The 20,770-nt window shown below is 38.3% G+C and overlaps 1 protein-coding gene across 50 annotated transcripts in view; it reads left to right on the plus strand.

Moving 5' to 3' along the window:
- Window positions 1-20,770, plus strand: part of trdn (triadin) — a 462,709-nt gene that overhangs the window by 223,190 nt on the left and 218,749 nt on the right. For all 50 annotated transcript variants that reach the window (XM_087980725.1, XM_087980732.1, XM_087980853.1 and 47 more), the window contains 5 exons: window positions 9,106-9,153; window positions 12,954-12,989; window positions 13,988-14,032; window positions 18,135-18,173; window positions 19,931-19,963. In XM_087980725.1, coding sequence (XP_087836851.1) covers window positions 9,106-9,153; window positions 12,954-12,989; window positions 13,988-14,032; window positions 18,135-18,173; window positions 19,931-19,963 — 201 coding nt within the window. The remainder of the gene's footprint in view (window positions 1-9,105; window positions 9,154-12,953; window positions 12,990-13,987; window positions 14,033-18,134; window positions 18,174-19,930; window positions 19,964-20,770) is intronic.

The raw sequence follows: 20,770 nt of genomic DNA on the forward strand, positions 1-20,770 counted from the left end.
GGCCATTTAGTCCAGTGTCCCTATACTAGCTGTTTGGAAGCATTGTCCTGATAGTTCCTGCATTCATTCTGCTGTCCTGTAACTTTATTTCTTTCAAGTATTTGCGCATTTCCAATTTGAATGTATTAAATTATTTCCACCACCATTTCAGGCACTATATTGCAGATGATGATAATTAGTTTTAAGTGGCCTCTAATACTTTAGTGAATAAACCTAAATCTGAGCCTTAAATGTTGACTGTTCCACCACTGGGAATATCTTCGCCCAATTTCTTAAGTTAAAACAGAATTGATTGAAATGTGGGCAGAAGGCGATAAATCCTTACAGAAAGAGAGTAACTCCAGAAATATTGTTTGAAAACAGTCAGAAAACTTTAAACTGAGGCACTGTTGGAATGAATAAGATAACTCTATATTAGTGGAGCACCTCTAATTTACCTCTCTCTAAATTAATCTTTCATGGTGTTGCTTCCTTTTAGCATACAGGACCTATTAATCTTCTTGCATGGTTGCCAGTATTCAAAGCAAAACAATTTCTTGAGTCCTTTGAATAGCCTGGCATTTTTGCCAAACTTTAAACTGTGTGTCATTGGCTGGGTGTCTTTGGCTGTTTCAAGTAACGTAGAAATACAACTTCTGTTTTTGTAATGTGTGTGAAAATGGTTCATTATCTTTATGTTGCTTTTCCTAGTGATAGAATATGTGGAACATGAGCTAATATCGGAGACTTACTAATCACATTGCACAACAGTTGTGCTGTCTCCAGTAGAATTCTATGTCCACAATAATGCACACAGGCATTGATTACACTGTAAAGCTCAGCCTATGTGTTCTACTTTCTGAAAATCAGGCACCACTATACCTTTTCAGTTTCAGGATCTGGAATTGCAAGAAGCAATGCTGGACTGAATGAACTTATCCTTCTTACAGTGACTGACTGTGTGGAGTTTGCACATTCTCCCAGTGTCTGCGTGGGTTTCCTCCGGGTGCTCTGGTTTCCTCCCACAGTCCAAAGATGTGCAGGTCAGGTGAATTGGCCATGCTAAATTGCCCGTAGTGTTAGGTAAGGGGTTAGTGTAGGGGAATGGGTGGGTTGCGCTTCGGCGGGGCGGTGTGGACTTGTTGGGCTGAAGGGCCTGTTTCCACACTGTAATCTAATCTAATCTAATCTACTCTAATCTAATCTTATGTTGTGCAATCATACAACAATGGAAATAAAAACAGGGGCAATGTTTGCTCTTACAATGGAGTATGGGTTTCATCGGCAGTGTCAGCATTTGTTGTCTATCCCTTCTTACCCTTGAGAAAAGTGGATTGCTAGGACTTTTCCAAAAAGCAGTTAAAGGTCAACTTGTTTGCTATGGGACTGAAGGAACCAGTCAGACCACAGTTGGAACAGTCTTGTACCCTTTATCCAAGAAATGAGTTACTGGCATTGGACGTTGTCTCGAGAAGTTGATTGGACTGATACCAGGTATGGAAGCACTGTTTTATGAGGAAAGGTTGAGTAGGTTGGGACTGTGCTCATTGGAATTTAGAACAATGAGAGGCAACCTTATTGAATGTATGATTCTTCAGGGACTTGATCAGATGCGGAAAAGTTGTTTCTTCTTCTGGAAGAGTCGAGGAACAGAGCGTATAATCTCAGAACAAAGGGTCACTCATTTAAGACAGATGAGAAAGAATTTTCTTCTCGAAGGGTTGTGAATCTGTGGAATTCTTTGCAGAGGCTGGGTAATTAAGAATATTCAAAATTGATATAGATTTTTCATTATTAAGGGAAACGGATTATAAAAAAAGGCAGGAAAGTGGATTTGAGGATTACCAAATTAGCCATGATCTCATTGAATGGCACAGCAGACTCAATGGGCTGAGTGGTCTACTTCTGCTCTTATGTCTTATGAAGGCCAGATCAGGCAAATACAGAAGATTTCCTTCCCAAAAGGACATCAGGGAACAAAATGGGTTTCATAACAATCGATGATAGTTGCATGGCAATCATTGTAGGTTTCAATTCCAGATTTTGAATTGAATTTAAATTTCACCAGCTGCAGTGATGGGATTTGAACAAGTGTCTTCAGAGCATTCACTTCAAGAATTAGCCTGAATCAACGACTAATTTTATGACTCTTCCATGATGTCACCATTGCCCCTAGAGGTAAAAAGGAGCTGCTGATCAGATAAGAGCCATGTTATATTATCACACTAAATGAAAACTACTTCCAGTATACACTGCTTTAGTGCTGGTGAGATGATAGTTTATCTGGAATTATATGGGTTAGTTGCAGTTTCCAAAAGATCTAATAAAGTACAATTCTAAAAATAGTTGTATAGACTACAAGGAAAAATTTAATTATGAATTAATTTGAATCAAAGTGTATTTTGAAAAAAAAAAGAAAGTCTATGTGATCTGCAATCAAACCAATCACAAAGTTAGCAGATTTAATACCAAACGTTGGGAAAAATGAGATCGAATTTTACTTTTTAACAATGCTGAATTGTTTGTTCATGGATCAACTAAATATAATTTAAATCTTGATAACTTGTTTAGTGCCATGAGCATACTAAATTATGTTGTTAGTCTATTTGAGTTACAAACTAGCTCCATCTCCAAGTTATGTAGTGTTAATAAGTATTCTGTAATAGTAGCATCAATTTATCAAAGTGTTATCATGTGCTAAGATGTTATGGCATTCCTATTTTCGGAAAGAAGAGTTTAATTCTGGAATCTGATGTTTAGTCCTTTGCCATTCAGTTATGAGGCATCACATGAACATCTTGGAGTAATGCAGAATACCAAAAAGCCACAAACTGTGTTTCTGGTCTGCTGAAAATGCCAGTGATTCTGGAGAACTGCAGCCTTTATACTTAGTTATTTATCCCTGGTCTGATAATCTTTCTGGGGCTATGGATTACTTGCAATACTGTCAACAGCTCACTGATGTAATTATGTTCATATTAGTTTGCCTATCTTAAACAAACATTGGCAATGAGCATCACTGAATTCTTAAGTGTCATAGGTCAGAAGTCACATGACACCAGGTTCTGATCCGACGGTTTATTTGAAATCACAAGCTTTCAAAGTGCTGCCTCTTCATCAGGTGAACTGGAGGGGCAGAGCTCCAAAAGCTTGTGATTTCAAATAAACCTATTCGACTCTAACTTGGCGGTGTGTGACATCTGACCTTGTCCACCCCAGTCCAACACCAGCTCCGAATCATAAGTGTCAGAGAATATTGTAACCCTAAAAATTTGCAGACTTGATATAAATAATTCCAGCATAAAATTAGGGAACATCTGTCAGAAGGGTCCAAGCCAAGCATATGTTGCTTTGCCACCATACATAGAACATAGTGTAGTGCACCGTAGGAACAGGCCCTTTGGCACACCATATCTGTGCCAACCATGATGCCATTTTAAACTAAACCATTATGCCATTCTAAACGAATCCATGCACTCTTACTTGCTTTTACTTAACAGGGAAAGAGATGGAAAAAGCTAGGGTGGCCTTGGACTTCCAAACTTTGGAGGTCTGCACTCTTTCTGTCAATGTACCCAAGTAAATGTTGGATCTGGTGAGACTGTTGATTAGTAGATTGTGGCCCACAGGAGGCTTGTGTCATCACCATAGCTTGGAGCTACTCCAACCGCTGGATACACTTAAGAGTGCCCTCAGTATACATCTATTAATGTAGGCTCTCACTTATCACCTATTAATTGGTGAATGTCTGACTAATCATTGGAAATTTGATGGAGTTAGCAGCATACATCTGAAGTGTCCATATTTGCTTCTAATGGTTGGAAACACTTCCACTCTCCAAAAGCTCTCACATCGCCATGCTTCTTGTGTAGATGCATGGGAACACTACCTCCTGCAAATTCCCCTCCAAGCCACACATAATCCTGAGTTTGAACTGTATTGTCTTTCTTCAATGTCACTGAGTCAAAATCCTGGAACTTGCTAGGACAGTTACTAATCCATGTGGATTTTCATGGTTTACTGTTGAAGCAAAATTAAATAACTGTTGTTATATCACTATAGCAGACCTGCCAAGGATTACTCCTTTTGATAGGAGGTCACTCCTTTTGGTTTGCTAATGTTAACTATTGAGAAAATACATGGAGAAAATTTTAAGAATTACATTTATGATCTGGAAGCGAGAACAATCCTATGTGAAATTCAATAAATATTTCAGAACCAATAGATGAAAATACAATAGGCGCTATATTGCTCCTTTTTTTTCCTGAGATCTCACCTGATAGAGGTCCCAAATATGTTTTGTCACAGATTGTACCCACAATATGAAATTCGATCAGTGGCTACCAACATTCCTTCCTCGCCAACAACTGGATGCTTCCTTTTCAGGAACTGTAAGCCACATGGCCTTTTATAGAATGGTTGTTAATGCTGTAGGCCTGTAAGACCTACTGCAATATCATTTTCTGTTGCTCTGTCTTTGGGTGTAAGCCTCTTTCAAAGAATCTCGACCAGGACAATATGGGAGATGTGGTAATGGCTTAAATCTAATAAGGGTGGGTTCAAATTCTATTCATTCATGGGATAAGGGTGTTGCTGGTTTGGCCAGCATTTATTGCCCCTCCCTTGACAAGGTAGTGGCAAGGTGTCTTCTTGATCTGCACACCATATTGATGTAGATAGGCCTACAAAGGTATTAGGGAGGGAGTGCCAGGATTTTGACCCAGCAACATGGACGGAATTGCGATGAATTTCTAAGTCTACATCGTGCTTAGCTTGGAGGGAAACCTGCAGATGCGGTGTCCCCATGTGTATGCTGCCCTTGCCTTCTAGGTGGTATTTGTCATGGATTTGATAGATGCTGTCTAAGGAGCCTTGTTGAATTTTTGCAGTGCATTTTGTAGATGGGACACTACTGCTGCTGTGTGTCAATGGTGGAAAGCATAAACATTTGTGGATATGGTACCAGTCAAATGGGCTGCTTGCTTTTGAATGGTGTCAAGGTTTTTGAGTGTTTTTGGAGCTGCACTCATCCAGGCAAGTGAGAGGTTTTCCATTACACTCCTGACTTTTCCCTTGTAGATAGTGAACAAACTTTGGGAAGTCGTGAGGTGAGTTACTTGCTGCAGGATTCCTAACTTCTGACCTCTTGTAACCATAAAATGTTACATGACTCATCTAGTTCAGTTTCTGGTCAATTGTATTCCACAGGATATTGATAATGAGGGGTTCAGTGATGGTAATGGAAATAAATATTGCATGTCACTTGTGTATTGCCCCTGTTATTTTCCATTTGTCAGCCTAAACATGAATATTGTCCAATTCTTGTTGCATTTCAACACAAACTGTTTCATTACCTGAAGAGATGTGTGTGGTCCATCTGCTCTGTAGGTGTGTAATAACATTTCTGAATAGGTTGGTTGGAAAATATTTACACTGCTGAACGATGGACTTGTTTGACATAATGGCAGTGTTTCTACCCCTGGACCAGGAGGCCCAGGTTAAATTCCCACTAGTCCAGATGTATGTCTAGTAACATCTCTGGACTGGTTGATTAGAAAATGTCTACCCCAATGAACTCCTACCAAAATGGCTCCCCCTCCATCAACCACAACTATCATCCTTTGTGTTGATTCCAACAGCTTTGAAATTTTCCCCCTAGATTCTCAATGTCTCTACATTTGCTTAGGTATCTTGATGCCACACTTGGTCAAATGAGGTCTTGATGTCAAGGGTTGTCACTCTCCCCCCACCTCTGCATTCAGCCCCTTTTCTTCTATATTTGCACAACAGTTGTAATAAAGTAAGGAGTTGAGAGGGCCTGGAAGAACTCAAACTAAGCACCATTGAGTATGGTTATTGCTAAGCCTGTGCTGCTTGATGAAGAGTGGGGTAGATTTGTCCAGCTTTCTAAGTAAAGGATATACAAGAAAAAATGTATTTTCCACTTGATTGAGATCCAGTGTTTGTATCTGTGAGCGGCTTGATTAAGGACACAACAAGTCTTCAGTATTATTGCTCGAATATTGTAAGGCCCCATAGCCTTTGGAGTATCCAGTGCCTCCAACTGTTTTTTGATATCATGTGCAGCAACTTGAATTGGCTGAAGACTGGATCTGTAATGCTGGGACCACTGGGGGAGGCCAATATGAATCATTCAATTAATACTTCTGGTTGAAGATTTTTGTAAGCACTTCACTCTTATCTGATGTATTGGGCTCTCCCACATCAATAATGGGGATATTTGTGGCGCTCTCTCCCCCTGCAGTGAGTTATTTGGTTGTTCGCTGTTGTTCATTTAAGACTGGATGTGGAGCAGGGCTTGTAGAACTCTGAGCTGATCTGTTGGAAATTTCTTGGTATTGTCTGTCACTTATTCCTTATGCTGTTTGACACATACATTGGCTTGTGTTTTGTAATTAGAACATGCTGGAAATACTCAGCAGATCGGGCAGCATTTCTGAAAAGAGCTGTAGATATAATAGACTTGCCTCATTACCTTTGGTGCCTTGCTCATCGTGTTCTCCCACTCACCACAGTAGAAGCACTGGTCACTTCCAGACTGTTACAGGATTTCTGATGTCATCTTTAAAGCCAAGTTGTGTACCAGATCAAGTGCTGGCAGTCCAGAGCTGCCCTGCACAGTTCACGCCAATTACCTCAGTAATATTGTACAGAGGGAAATTGGTACCCTGCTTCGCTGATGTGGACCTGGAGGTTCTGCTGGAAATGTGGGTGTGTGCAGTTGCTGCTCGTGGAGCATGCCCTGATATATTGGTGACTGCCGCTGCACAAATGGTGAGTTGGAGTCACAAGGTAATCGTGCTGAGTTTCATAACAGGAATTATCGCAGTCTAGTTTTTATTTGGTGGGTTGGGGGATGGGGAAACTACTTTTTCTTTTCCCCTTAAATAACACTCATTTCCCCAATTACTGGATGAAAATGCCTTTATTGCCTTAAGGTTGTCTTTTGCAGTTTCTCTGCAGGAGATTTTATTCTGAGTTTTTTCCTGTTCAGCTCTGTGGCTCTTTTGGCTGCTAGTTGGTCTTAAATTTGTATGAGCAATCCTTTTGAAAAAGTGATATTATTTGTGGTTCTTCTCTTCTCCAACTGATTCTGTTTCTTAATCTTCTCTGCATTGCCTGACCCCTAGGTTTAGACTGCGATCTTGAAACAGGACTAAACCTTCACTCTAAAGACCTAATCCTTTATATCTTTCCTTCCTCAGGAGCACTGCTCTATACAGCTTTTCTTTTCCAAGATCTTCTTGGGACTCAAAAATATCTACCTAAAGTCAAAAGTGAAACATCAGTTATGGATGTTTTCCTTGCGCTTAAAAGAAATTCCAGAAATCTGTTTTAAGGTCCCATTACTTACCTTGCTGCATTGCAAACAATTTAAAATAAACAAAAGTTCATTCATGTACAAACCCATTTATGCTACAGCCAGGCTTAAACATAAACAGTATTTTTAAAAAGAAATTGCTGTTATTACAGAAATACCTTTAACTGTTAACTTCAGACACACAGAAAATCCTCCATTTGCTAACCCAGACCCAAAATCACCCCAAATATCATTTAGAAATTATACTTATAAAATTACATGGTGGCAAACACATCGGTGACAGGAATCAGCAGCTGTGGCCTGTACTTTGCCCAATCATTGCAAAGCTGCCCTCATGATGTAATCGAAAGACAGAGACAGCAACTTCTTATGACTGCCCTCACATTAACAATAGCCAAGTTTGTACTTGGTTGCTGTCCAAGCCTGCACCATGGTTTCCTTAGCTGTAAGTCTTAAAGTAATGTCTGTGTGCTCAACTACTGGCTTCATATGCCATTAGAAATCATGAAGGAACAACGACATAATGTGAGATTTTAGTTAAACTGAGGCAATAGTTTTATTTTTTTCCTGAAGCATGTTAGTGAGCCAGTTAGAATTTTGAAACAAACTGTACCTTGGTCATTTTGATTCTCCTGATTAATTAAACTTAATTTTAAAAGGTGGCGGGATTATGAACTCAGTTTAATTAGTGCCAAAGCTATTATAAAATCTATCCCATTTGAAAGCCCTGCATATCAGCTGACCATGGAAAATTTGTGTTCAAAAAGGCTTCACAAACATACATACACCCTCCCACTCACACATACGTACACATAGACTCACTTGCTCCCTCACATACACATACTCACAGGGGGTCCATTTGGGTCACAAAATCTGTTAATTCAAACTATTCAATTGTAAACTGAGCCCAGATCTGAAAACGGAGTCTTCTGGCACATGTATCATTACAGGCATTATGTATGATTTACTGATATGAGTTTCCAGTATGAGACACACAATTTCACTTCTTGGAACTGGAGATTTGTTTTACTGAAATTACTGGCTGTTGAAATTCCAGTTCAGTTCTCAAGCGTCCTTCACTTTTCAGAATAAAATGACTGTTATATTAATGAGGAACATTCAATGCAATCAATAGCATTAAAATGTTATCATGGATTGATAACTTTATCCATTTTCAACAAAGAACAGGTTTGAGCAGCAGGGCATTACTCCATCTCGATGTTGAACTATTGCCATCATTGCTGATCTAAAAATTCACTTCACTCCAGCAGTCAAGTCACTGCTGTCCATGTAGCTGATCTAAAAGAAGAGACAAAACAGTTGAGGAGCCACAAAGAGTTTTTTTTAAAAAAACCTACCAAACAATTGAGATGGAGCTGAACTACCTTTGTTGCTATCTAAGTTTCCTATCCAGCTTAAAACATAGGCATTTATGTTACAAAAAGTGATTGTCCCTGTTCCTATCAGTCAGCACATCTTAAAACTCATTAAAAACTCCTACTCTTTTGTACTTCTGAACTTTTCTACTCATTTTTGGCACGTATATTTTTATTGGTTTAAATTCTCATTAATTTATCTGTTAGTTTTCATCAGCATTTCTCAGAATGATTTTGATATTATCATTCTATTTGTTTAATTGCAGATACAGTTGACGATTTATTGTGATGTGATTGTTCCTTGATAATTCTGGGATGTGGTTATTTATATCTAATTATTGCACATTACATTGGCCTAACTATTCCAAATGATGTATTTAAAGGTTGACTTCATTTTCCCTCTTTTAGAACCAGATGTAACACCAAAGAAAAAAGATGCTGCTCCAGTAAAACTAGGTAGGTAAAAGTATATATTAAAATAAACATTGAAATTTATTTCTGAAGTGTGTATTACATTAGAAAACTCTTTTGCATGTCCTCACATGCAATCCGTGCTTTAGGGAGTAGAAGCCTAAGGTTAGCATGTTTATCAATGTTTTCCTTAAGGCATGGAAATGCAACATGTGTGCCATGGATTACATCTCACTATTCCAAAGGATGAATTTCCCAGCTCTCCTGTAAAGTGCATTTGACAAAGATGAACCTGGCCAACAAATGAAGATCACATACTTTAAAAATTTCTCCATGACATAAAAGTTGAGTGCAATGATCATGTTCATTATCACAGTGAGAGCAGTGCAGTCCAGGTCATAATGCAGAATTTGGCAGAGTCATACACATCTCCTCACTACGGTCTAAATCTCCCAGGGATCTCCTATGCTCAGAACCAGTAAGAAACCAGTCCAGAATTGTCTGGGAAGATCATCACATATCACTAGGGAAAGATGCTCCATGCTGTAGAAATCATGATTGAAACTTTTCTTACAGCTGAGGCTCACATACTGCTTACTTCCAACTATCCCAGTTGATTTTGACAATAACCATGCACTATAATTTTTAATATATTGCCCTGAGTGCTTTGCGAGTGTATGGCCCAGAAATATAAAACTGCAACACCAAATTCTTCTCATTGTAATGTCTCAACTCCGAACTTAAAACCATAGAGTCATACAGGCTTCAGTCCAACTCGTCCATGCCAACCAGATATCCTAAATTAATCTAGTCCCATTTACCAGCACTTGGCCCTTCCTATTTATGTACCCATCCAGATGCTTTTTAAATGTTGTAATTGTACCAGCCTGCACCACTTCCTCTGGCAGCTCATTCCATACATACACCATCCTCAGTGTGAAAAAGTTGTTCCTTGGGAAAAGGGCCAAAGTACAAAGGATATCCAAAAAATTGAAGGAAAAATATTTCAGAATACTGATCACTCTCTTTTGCTCTCAAAAAATGATTACCTGTTTTATTTGTAAATAGAAACTGCATCTACAACAGTGTGGAATTGCAAAGCTATCTTACTAGGCAGATATTCAAAATAGTTAAGAAAATCAATCTACTAGTTACTTATGTTGTGCATTTGAGGCATGTGACATTTTGAGATCTGAGCTTTATTTAGAAGTAGCTAATGAATTGTGAACATCAGATAAGTGCCCCCTTGTTCATTAGAGAAAGTGAGGACTACATATGCTGGAGATTAGAGTCATGAGTGTGGTGCTGGGAAAGCACAGCAGGTCAGGCAGCATCCGAGGAGCAGGAGAATCGATGTTTTGGACATAAGCCCTTCATTGTTCATTGTGGAAATACAATAACCTAGCTATTTGGAGACTGTGAAAGTCAGATGCTAGAAAGTCAGAGTCAATAAAGTGTGGAGCTGGAAAAAGCACTGCAGTTCAAGCAGCATCAGAGGAGCAGGAGAGTCAACATTTCAGGTTGGAACTGGGAGGGGGGAAGGGGGCTGAGAAATAAACAGAAAGAGAGCAAGGGGCTGGTGCAAGGTGGGTGGGATGGCGATAGGGTGGATGCAGGTAGGAAGCGATTGTGATTGGTCAGTGAGAAGGGTGGAGCGGAGAGATGGGAAGGAAGATGAACAATAGGTCAGGTCAAGGGGTGGTGCAGAGAGGATTTACAACATAGCTAGACCGAGTGCACTCTTGGGGACTGGTTCAGGTCCACATCTGGCACCTTTCCCTGCAGCCTGACCTGAAATGAGATGGGGAGTGGAGTTGGGGAGTTTGGAAACTGGTGAATTTTATGTTAGGCTATAAGTTTGTAAGCTCCCAAGGTGGAAAATGAAGTGGTCTTCCTCCAGTTTGTGTGTGGCCTTGTGTTAGCGGTGGAGTAGGCCCAGGATGGACATGCCATTGAGGGAGTGGGAGGGGGAGTTCAAATGGTTGGCAACTGGAAGGTGGGATTGATTAGTGTGTACGGACTGTAGATGATCCCCGAACCGGTGCCCAAATTTGCACTTGGTCTCTCCGATGTAGAGGAGACCACATCAGGAGCAATGGATGGAGGTAAGAGGGCAGACTTTGCACCTCCTGCAGCCGCAGGGAAAGGTGCCAGATGTGGACCTGAACCGTTCCCCAAGAGTATGCTCGGTCTAGCTATGTTGTAAACCAAACTAGACAACAATCGGAATGTGGTGCAGGAGGATTAGTTTTTTGTAAATTAATTGGGTTGCATTTATACTAGTGAAAGATATTAATTGGGATTTTACTTGAGCACTACACAATGCCATTTGGTGGAACTTGAGTCGAGATTTGATTTGAGTTACAATGCCTCTTTGAGAGTCTGTCATCTTTAATTTGCATTAATTTTTAAAAATTGATTTCAAAATGGCATAAAGAAACTGAAGGTGTGTTGTGGTTGAGTTAGGAGGAGTGTTTGAAGAGTTTCACTTTGTAAATAAGTATGAAGTCAAGCAAAGATTGGATCTAGAATCTTCCTTCATCAACTAGCTTTCAAAAACAGAAGATCGCACCTTGTGGGGAAAAGGGACTCACACAGACTACTAGTGGGCCATTTCTCTTCTGTGGAGGGACTTTCAGAAAGTATGTGCAGCAGAACACTGGCCCCTTCCAGGACCCTTCAGGAAACTGAATGATTTCGAATGAGGACCCAATTTTCCCCACCACCCAACACCCCCCATTCCCTGGAAGCCCAAATCAATCTTGACTGGTTGAAATCTATAGCCACTTGTTATGCCTCACTGGAGAGCATGCTGAAAATCAAGCATTGCATTCTCAGTGTCGTCGCAAGTGTTCACAATTTTGAAAAGTGCATATAATTCCCCAACATAACTGCCTTTTAGTCCCAGGCTGATAGTAAGCATAGATCAGGTTTCTGTATTTAACAAGAATGATATTTATTACAAATTAGTAGATTCTATTTGTGGTAAACAATAATGAGCCATTAGCATATAGTACTAGTTAAAACTCTAACCTCCTTATAAACTCCTCTTATACACACAGACAGACAGACAGACAGACTATGCATAGAGGGAACAACTAGGGAAGTAGTTCAGTTGTCCCTGTTCACGGGATTTGGTGAAATGATATTTGTGCTGATCAGATCTTTGTTTCTTGATCTTCCTTCTCCAGATGATTTCACTTGTTTCCAGGAGACGCAGAGTGACTGGTTCACATTGGTCTTGACTTATTAATTAAAAATCACAGCTTATTGCAACTGTTAAAGAAAAAGTAAACTGATTTTCTTCAAACTTATAAGACTGAAAAAGTTGTTTCTTTCTCTGAAAAGAAACAACCTTTGAATTTGAGGAGATTGGATATCTTCTCTCTATCTTGTTCTCAGCCCAAGCTGATCAGCTACAAGGAACTAATTACTTTGTTGTTAGCAGATGTAAAGCCTTTGTCATCGATAACTGGTCACTCGTCCACAGACTAATCGACTACTATTTGCCACCATAATCTCAATTTGTATGCAGCCTCCAGTTTGATCTATAAACCTTCTCCACTATTACTTGAACCAGTAGCTACTGTGTAAACAGTGTCTACGCTGAGTGTCAGGTTACTTGCTTTTCAAAACATGTGGCAGTCCCTCAATGACCGTTGGTTCTTAAAACTGTTCTTTTACCATTTCAGTCCACAATTAAAAATACAGAAAAATATTTTAAAATGGTAAATATGCACTGCATACAATAAATCTGTTGTTCGATTGCCAGATTTCTTTCTTTAACAGCTTGTTAATGTACGTTTTAAACTTTAATAAATCTCTTTCATTTTTGCTCACTACAGAGAAAGAGAAATCTCAAGCAGCAAAACCAGCAGCAAGTAAATATATCATTTTAAAAGCATGAAATGTAGATTTGTTTAAAAATGCTTTTAATTTGTGCCAGTCATGGATTCTGTGTAAGGTTTTTATTATTTTATGATTGGTTTTATTTTCTTCCATTATCATTATTTTCAGTTTTTACACACTGTCATATATCATTTGTTATTTAAAAGGGTGTTGCGTTTTTCATTTTCTGTTGTGTTCTTGCCAGGGTACACATGAAAATCAGATACATTCACTGCCCATTATTGTGTCTCCTGGTGCAAAAATGTGGCTCACTGTATCTCTGAATTTGGGTTTCAATGTGAGGCTGAGTTCCAGCACTCTCTACCAAAACCTAAAGCTATTTTAATGTTTTACAGCAGCAAAATAAACAGCTTTATTCTAAATCTTGCATTGAGACTTTTAATACAAGTAGTCTTACATTTACCTAATGGCCAACACGACCTAAAATAGTTTCACCTTCCATTGAATATTTTGTGTTTGATAAACAATTACAATCGTAACCAAGAATTTCATAACTGTTCAATGTATGCTCATTTACCAACATTTTTACTATAATATGTTAATGTTTACTATTGCTTCCAGACTGCCACAAACTTTAAACTGTGGTCTAACTTAAATAAAAAAATCATTTGCAGACATTTGCTATGAAGCATGGTGCTCTATCTTGTAATTATATTATGCAAAGGAGGATCATTTTAAAACTTAAATTACAGTTCTAACTCTGTTGCTAGGATACTTGTCATTGGATGTATCATTTGTTTCATAGAAAACAGTGGATTTGTGACATCAAAGGAAGAACAATGCAAGAGGTTTCATGAATCTGACAGCAACTGCAAAATTGCGTTCAGATTATTGTTTGCTGTTAATTGATACAATTCCCTCAGCCAAAACAACATTTGTATGCTTTTATTTTGATGTATCTTTTATGCTTTACTAGTACATTTAAAAATAAATTCCTGAAACCATTGTCTTTTTTGTCTTTGTATTGTAGAACCTACCAAAGAGAAGACAGCTCCTACATCACCAAAAAAAGCAGGTATCAAATATTTATCATTCCCTATTCTATGGTTCAAATTGCAGAGCACCTTTCAATGTGGTTCAATCTATCCATTCACATAGTTAACCATGGAAAAATAATTTGCACAAAATATCCTGTCATTTGTCAAGGAAAGTCATTCGCTGGTAACTAAACTTGCTCTTGCCCCAAGCAGTCCATGTTCATATGCAGCAAGACCTAGAAAATATTCATGCTTAACTAGGAAGTCAAAAATTCTATTCCCATCGCACAACTGCCAGACAATGGTCATCTCCAACAACACAAAAGGAATCTAATCATCTGTCCTTGCTATTCAATAGAGATACATTGACCCAAAACCTCCCTCCAAATCGGACCTGGTAAATATGCGTCTTTATTTCCCTTTCTTTAATTCTCTTAAATTCTGGTGATAGAGACAATTTATTTTGGATCTGTCTGATTCCTTGTAGCTTTCCAAAAATTGGTGCAAGCTTTATGAGACAGTTTCATCTGTTGGAAAGTTTACAGTTCTGCCTCGGCATCTCTTAGAGTGGGAATGCCCTTAGCTTTATTATGTAAAGTCACTTCAGCAAAATAAGTGAGAAAGTTTAATTTAATTTCTTAATAAACTTCAATCATTGCTAACCAATGTGATAACAGAGAAGCAATATTATATCCAGGTACTTAGATTCAATCTAACCAGCATTCCTGTAAAGCTGGATATTTAATACCTTGTAAGATAAATTTAAATCAATATAAATTAATTCAAAACCTCCTATGATAAGTAGTCAACAAGCTTTAAATGTGGCATACATAAATACACACTACAAGTCAGAGGAAAATAAAAGGGCTTATGCCCGAAACGTCGATTCTCCTGTTCCTTGGATGCTGCCTGACCTGCTGCGCTTTTCCAGCAACACATTTTCAGCAGAGGAAAATAAATGGTTGGATTTTGCCTAAAAGAATAACGTTTCTGAATAACACACACTCTCATTCACCTCACAATTTGTTGCAAAGAGGAATACTCTGTATATGTGAATTACCATAAGTTGCTGGACAGTCTACGCTAATTTGTTGTTAACTGCTCCCTTACAATCTTGCTGTACTGTTGCTGTATTTGCATATTAATTTCCCATTAAAAACACCACAGAAAGAAAACTTGAGTAATTAGCATTATACATAAAACCATTGAACAATGTGATAATTATTGATAGTTGCCAATCAACTTCTCCTGCCCCGAATCTGAAAAATTATAAATGTTTGTACTCATTTCTTCAAGTTCTGAATAAGCATGGGAGATTTAAAATATGTAAAATTTTGTATTTTTTCTGACTTAACCATTTTTTTCTTTCACACTGTTTTACATTCCTTGGCCTTTGCTTTGTTTATTCTTTATCAATGAGAAATGTTTTTTATTCATTCATGGCATGAGGGCATCACTAGCTTGACCAAAATTTATTGCCCATTCCTTTTTGCCCATCAGCAGTTAAGAGTCAAAACATTGTTGTAGGTGTGGAGTCACACGTACGCCAGTCCAGGTAAGGATGGCAGTTTCCTTCCCTAAAGGACATTGCTGGAAAACCCATTTGGTTCACAATCGACCACGGATTCATAGCGATCATTAGACTCTTAATGCCAGTGTTTTTTAATATTGAGTTCATATTCTACCATTCGCCTTGGCAGGATTTGAACCCTTGCTCCCCAGAACATTATTTGGTCTCTGGATTAACAGTCTTGTGATAATATCCCCTCGTACACAGTTTGGCCCAAATATGCATTTGCTCTTTTGCTGTACCATTATCAGTTTGACCTTCCAGTATTTCTGTGGACAAGAAATGTTAAACCCTAAAAATGCTTTGATAAATCTAACATACTGAAAAGCTGTGAGATCTTCCCTACAGCAAAATCTGACTCAATTTAGAGTCAGAGAAGATTACAGCACTGAAAAGGGCCCTTCATCTCATCAAATCTGTGACTGTCAAAAACTAGCACCTAACTATTCTAATCTCTTTCCCAGCATTTGGCCCATAGCCTTGTGTTCCCCGGCATTGCAAGTGTACATCTAAATCTTTCTTAAATGCCGTAAGTGTTTCTCCCTCTACTTTTCCTTTTGGATTATGATTTCCTCCCATCCCCTCTAACCCTCCTGCCTGATAGCTTAAATCTATGCCTAGCAGTCATTGATCCTTATCAAGGGGAAAAGTCTCTTCCTGGAATATCTATGCCCCTGATTATTTTATACATGTCAATCCTGTCTTTCCTCAGTCTACTCTACTGGGGAAACAACCCCAGTCTACTCAATCTCTCTTCATAACTAACTGTCCAGCCCAGGCAATATCAGAGTAAATCACTTCCATACTCTCTCCAATGCAATCCATTCCCTCCTATAATGCAGCTTCCAGAACTGCACATAATACTCGAACTGTGGCCTAACCAACATTTTATATAATTCCAACATAACCTCTCTGCCCTTAAATTCTGTATCTTGGCTAATATAGGCATGTATCCCATGTGCTTTTGTAACCATTTTATCTACCTGTCCTGCTATCTTAAGGGGCCAGTGGACATGCACACCAGGATCTTCTGATCCACATCGCTCCCCAGGGTTCTACTCTTCATCCCGGATTCCCTTACCTTGTTTCTACTGCCCAAATACATCACCATTCGCATAACTGCAATGAATTCTATTCATCACTGATCTGTATCCTCTGGTACTCTAAGACTATCCTCCTCACTGTTTACATGCCACCAATTTTTGTATCATCCGTGAACTTATTAATCAACTGTCCTACATTTAACTTAAATCATTCATCTGTACCAGAAATGGTAAGAGTTCTGACCTCCGTGGGATCCCACTGGATACAGGCTTCCCATCACAAAATCACCCCTTGACAATCACCCTTTCCTTCCTTCCACTCAACCAATTCTGGATCCAGTTTGCAACTCTCCTTGGATCCCATGGGGGCTTACGTTTGCCATCACTCTCCCATCTGGAACCTTATCAAAAGTCTTGCTGAAGTCCAAGTAGTAGACTGTGTCAAATGTATTGCCATCATATACACACCCATTCACCACCTTGAACAATTAAATCATGATGTTCAGACATGATCTGCCCTAAACAAAACCATGCTAACTGTTTTTGATTAATCCATGCCTCTCCACATGCAGATTAATTCTGTCCCTGAGTTAAATTAGTAAAATAAGTATAATAAATACTTTGAATTGTAAAAATCAGGGAATGGTATCGAGGGGAAATAGATGGTACCGATACTCGAGAAGAGAATCTAATAAAGAGGTTAATGTTCTTGTTCCTCCTACACCTGCTGGCAGTGATGTGAATCACATCTGAGGTCTGCTCTACCTGACCTGATAGGAATCACTGTAATTTCAGTCATCAACCTAACCCCAGTAGACATTAGTTCCAGGCCACAATTGACAAAGCCTGAGAAAGCCAAGCCACCGGCATTGGGACATTAAAGCAACGAGGCAAAAATGAGGACTGCAGATGCTGGAAACCAGAGTTTAGATCAGAGTGGTGCTGGAAAAGTACAGTAGGTCAGGCAGCATCCGAGGAGCAGGAAAATCGACGTTTCGGGCAAAAGCCCTGTCCAAAGAAAGCCAGAAAGCTTTTACCCATGCCCTACAGTCTAGAGAAGAAAAAAGAAGTTACTTTCTTGGGTGACTTGGTTCATGTTATTTATTATTTATCATTCTAACATGCAAGTAGTCTGCCTCTACCCCTCCCTCCCTTCAAAATTTTAGTGATCATGAACTAAGTAGCATTACAATGTCATGCATCTTCTTTTGTTTTCCCCCTTGTGTCATGTGTGTCAACCACAATTTTATTTTTAGCAACTTTTAATCATTTGTTTTTCATTCAAGAGGAGTATTACAATCATCAAGCAATGCCTGATGACATTGTAATTTTAGTATTTTAATATTAATGGTTGTCCCAATATCCCAATGTATGATCAATTGGTCTGGCAAGCAACATTGACATTTCCCTCAGCTTGCTGCCACTCAAAAGGTCAGTTGTAATTTTATACAACATACTCTTTGACACGTAACAAAATATTCAGTTGTGCATTTAATAATAGTAAATTATCAACATTATGTTATATAGAAAAGAAATCGCCTCCTCCAGCTATCAAAGCAACAAAAGGTTGGATAATTATAAGCAAGCATATATATATAAAGCATGAGTTACCTGAACTGCATGAGTGAAACAATGCTTCAGCAAATTCTACATCGAGATTAATGACATCCTAATGACAATATCAGATCTTTCATTAGGAATTTGCTGGAGGCTTAATGTGCTGGTTATGTGAAAGTTTTGCAGAACCTAGATAGTAATGACTCTGTTGTCCAGCTGCTTTCTTCTTTACCGAAGGCATGTGCTTCAAGCATGTCCTTAACTTCTTAATGATAAATTAATAATTCCTGTAGTAATTTCACATTAATTTCTGATTTATTACCTTAATGGGAGATTAATCCACAGATTATTCTGATTGAGTCTGTTTCAGACTCATAGGCACAAAACACTTCATAACACTGACAAAATAGTGTTTATTTAAACAACTATTTTGAATTGCAAATTAATAAAAACTCATTGTGCTAATTGCAAGTATTTTCATAATCTTGTCCAAAACAGGTGCTCAGAACATCTTAGAACTGTCTAAACAATAATTAACAAGTATGTATGGGGGAGTGAGCTTCTATTAATATATTCATTAATATTCTGCATGATCCAAGATATTAAGATTTATTTGTCATTGTTTCCTGAAGTGTTGACTCGTACTGTGATATGGTTAATCTAATATTAGCTAGTATATTAAGAATCACAGTAGAATTCCACATGTCAGACACCTGATTTATTGGAATTTATTGGAGACAGAAACAGTCCAGATTCTTCATCACAATGAATAATGCATCAATTTGCAATCCTCTTTTTTGATTAGTTTTATTTTGGATTTGATCATGGGATGTGGACTTTGCTGGCTGGGTCAGCATTCACTGTACATCCTGAGTTGTCCAAGCATTTGTTAATGCTCTTCGTAAAATAACTTTTTTAGATTGGAAAGAATAATTGTTTCCAAATGCCACAATGGGTATTTAAGTTAAAAACAACTTTTAAAATAAAACACTATTGAAATCACAGAATCATAGAATTGTTATGGTCCAGAGGAAGGCCATTGAGCCCATCATGTCTGCAGCAGCTTTCCAAATGAGCATCATAACTTAGTGCTATTCTCCTGCCTTTTGCTCACAATCTTGCACATTATTTCTACTTAATCATCTATTCACTGTCTTTTTTTGTTCGTGTATGACATTCATTTCTTTAGCAACTCACTTTAAATCTGTACTCTTGTGTTCTTGATTCTTTGCAAGTGGGAACTGTTTCTCTCTGTCGACTCCATCCAGTTCTCTCGTAATTTTGAAAACTGAAAACACATTTCCTCTGGACCTCCTAATCTTCAAGAAATGCAGTTCTCAGTTTTCTGATCAATTCCTGTTCACAAAACTTTCAGTCCCTGGAACTTTTCTTGTAAGCCCCTTCTGCATCCTTTTCTAAACTGTTTCACCTAGCACAGTACCACCTGAGGTTTCATCACTGCATAATGTCCCTGCTCTTGTACTTGATGGCCCATTAGTAAACCAAGGATACTGTACGCTTTATCAACTGTTCTCCTCATCTGTCCTATTACCTTAAATTACTTACAAACATTCACATGCAGGAGACTCTGCTTTTGCACCCCCTTAGAGTAGTATCCTTTATTTTACATTGTCTCTCCATACTATTCTACCAAAATGTGTCACCTTGCTCTTCTCCATCATCTATTAGCCCACTCTACTGACTTTTCAATGTACTATTGAAGATTGAATGTGTTTTTTGACTGTCTCTTCTTTTATTATCCTCAGTTGAAAAGGAACATGTTGACCAGATGACAAAAAGTATGTACTCAACTTTCTATTTTTCTCAAATAATGTCTTGATTGATCTGTCTCTACCTAGAGGGATATTTAAATGTACCCAGCACTTTGTCAATCTGTTGGATGAATCTAATAACTGTAACCCATGACAAGGGGGCATTTTGGATGTGGACCTTGAACTATCCCAGCAGTCAATCAGTTGCATTCCTTCAAGTTGCAGTCCCATCATAGAACTTGCTAGACATTTGAAATGGCCCAGAACTAGTCATATCCGAGGTGTCCAGTCCTGGAGTGGAACAATTATTTTTCACAAACAATTATTTTTCACAATTATTTGGCTTCTTTGAAATAATTTAAACATTTCTTCTTCAGTATTTATTAGAGGTTCCAGTTTGTAGGAATAAAATGGATGTTTGACTGGCTGGATTGAAAATTGACTGAGCAATATTAATATGAGGATGAGAAATAGGGATAAAATAGGATTCTAGATGGGATATCAGACATTTAATAAAGTGCCAGATGTTAACAGTTGTTAGCAAGTGCAACCTTGAATCACTATCATGCTGCTGATTTCTTATTTATGCAGAATAGAAGAATTTCTGCCTCTGAAGAGCTCTTGTAGAAAAGGTTGATTTCTCTGATAATTTCATAATTATCACCATAAATAGAAATAATTAGCATTTTCCTTCATATATGGCTCAAAATTCTGTTCCAATGCATTTCCATCTCTAAATTAAATATCCAGAACTTGGAGTCTGACTATCTACAGATTTCCAGAAACTCACTCCAGAATGCTCAAGGAAAGGAGTTAAAAATGAGAGCTATTTTA

Source organism: Chiloscyllium plagiosum, unplaced genomic scaffold (assembly GCF_037043375.1).
Source record: "Chiloscyllium plagiosum isolate Xiang-an unplaced genomic scaffold, Cpla_swu_hap1 HiC_scaffold_3, whole genome shotgun sequence".
In the NCBI taxonomy this organism is placed as follows: Eukaryota; Metazoa; Chordata; class Chondrichthyes; order Orectolobiformes; family Hemiscylliidae; genus Chiloscyllium; species Chiloscyllium plagiosum.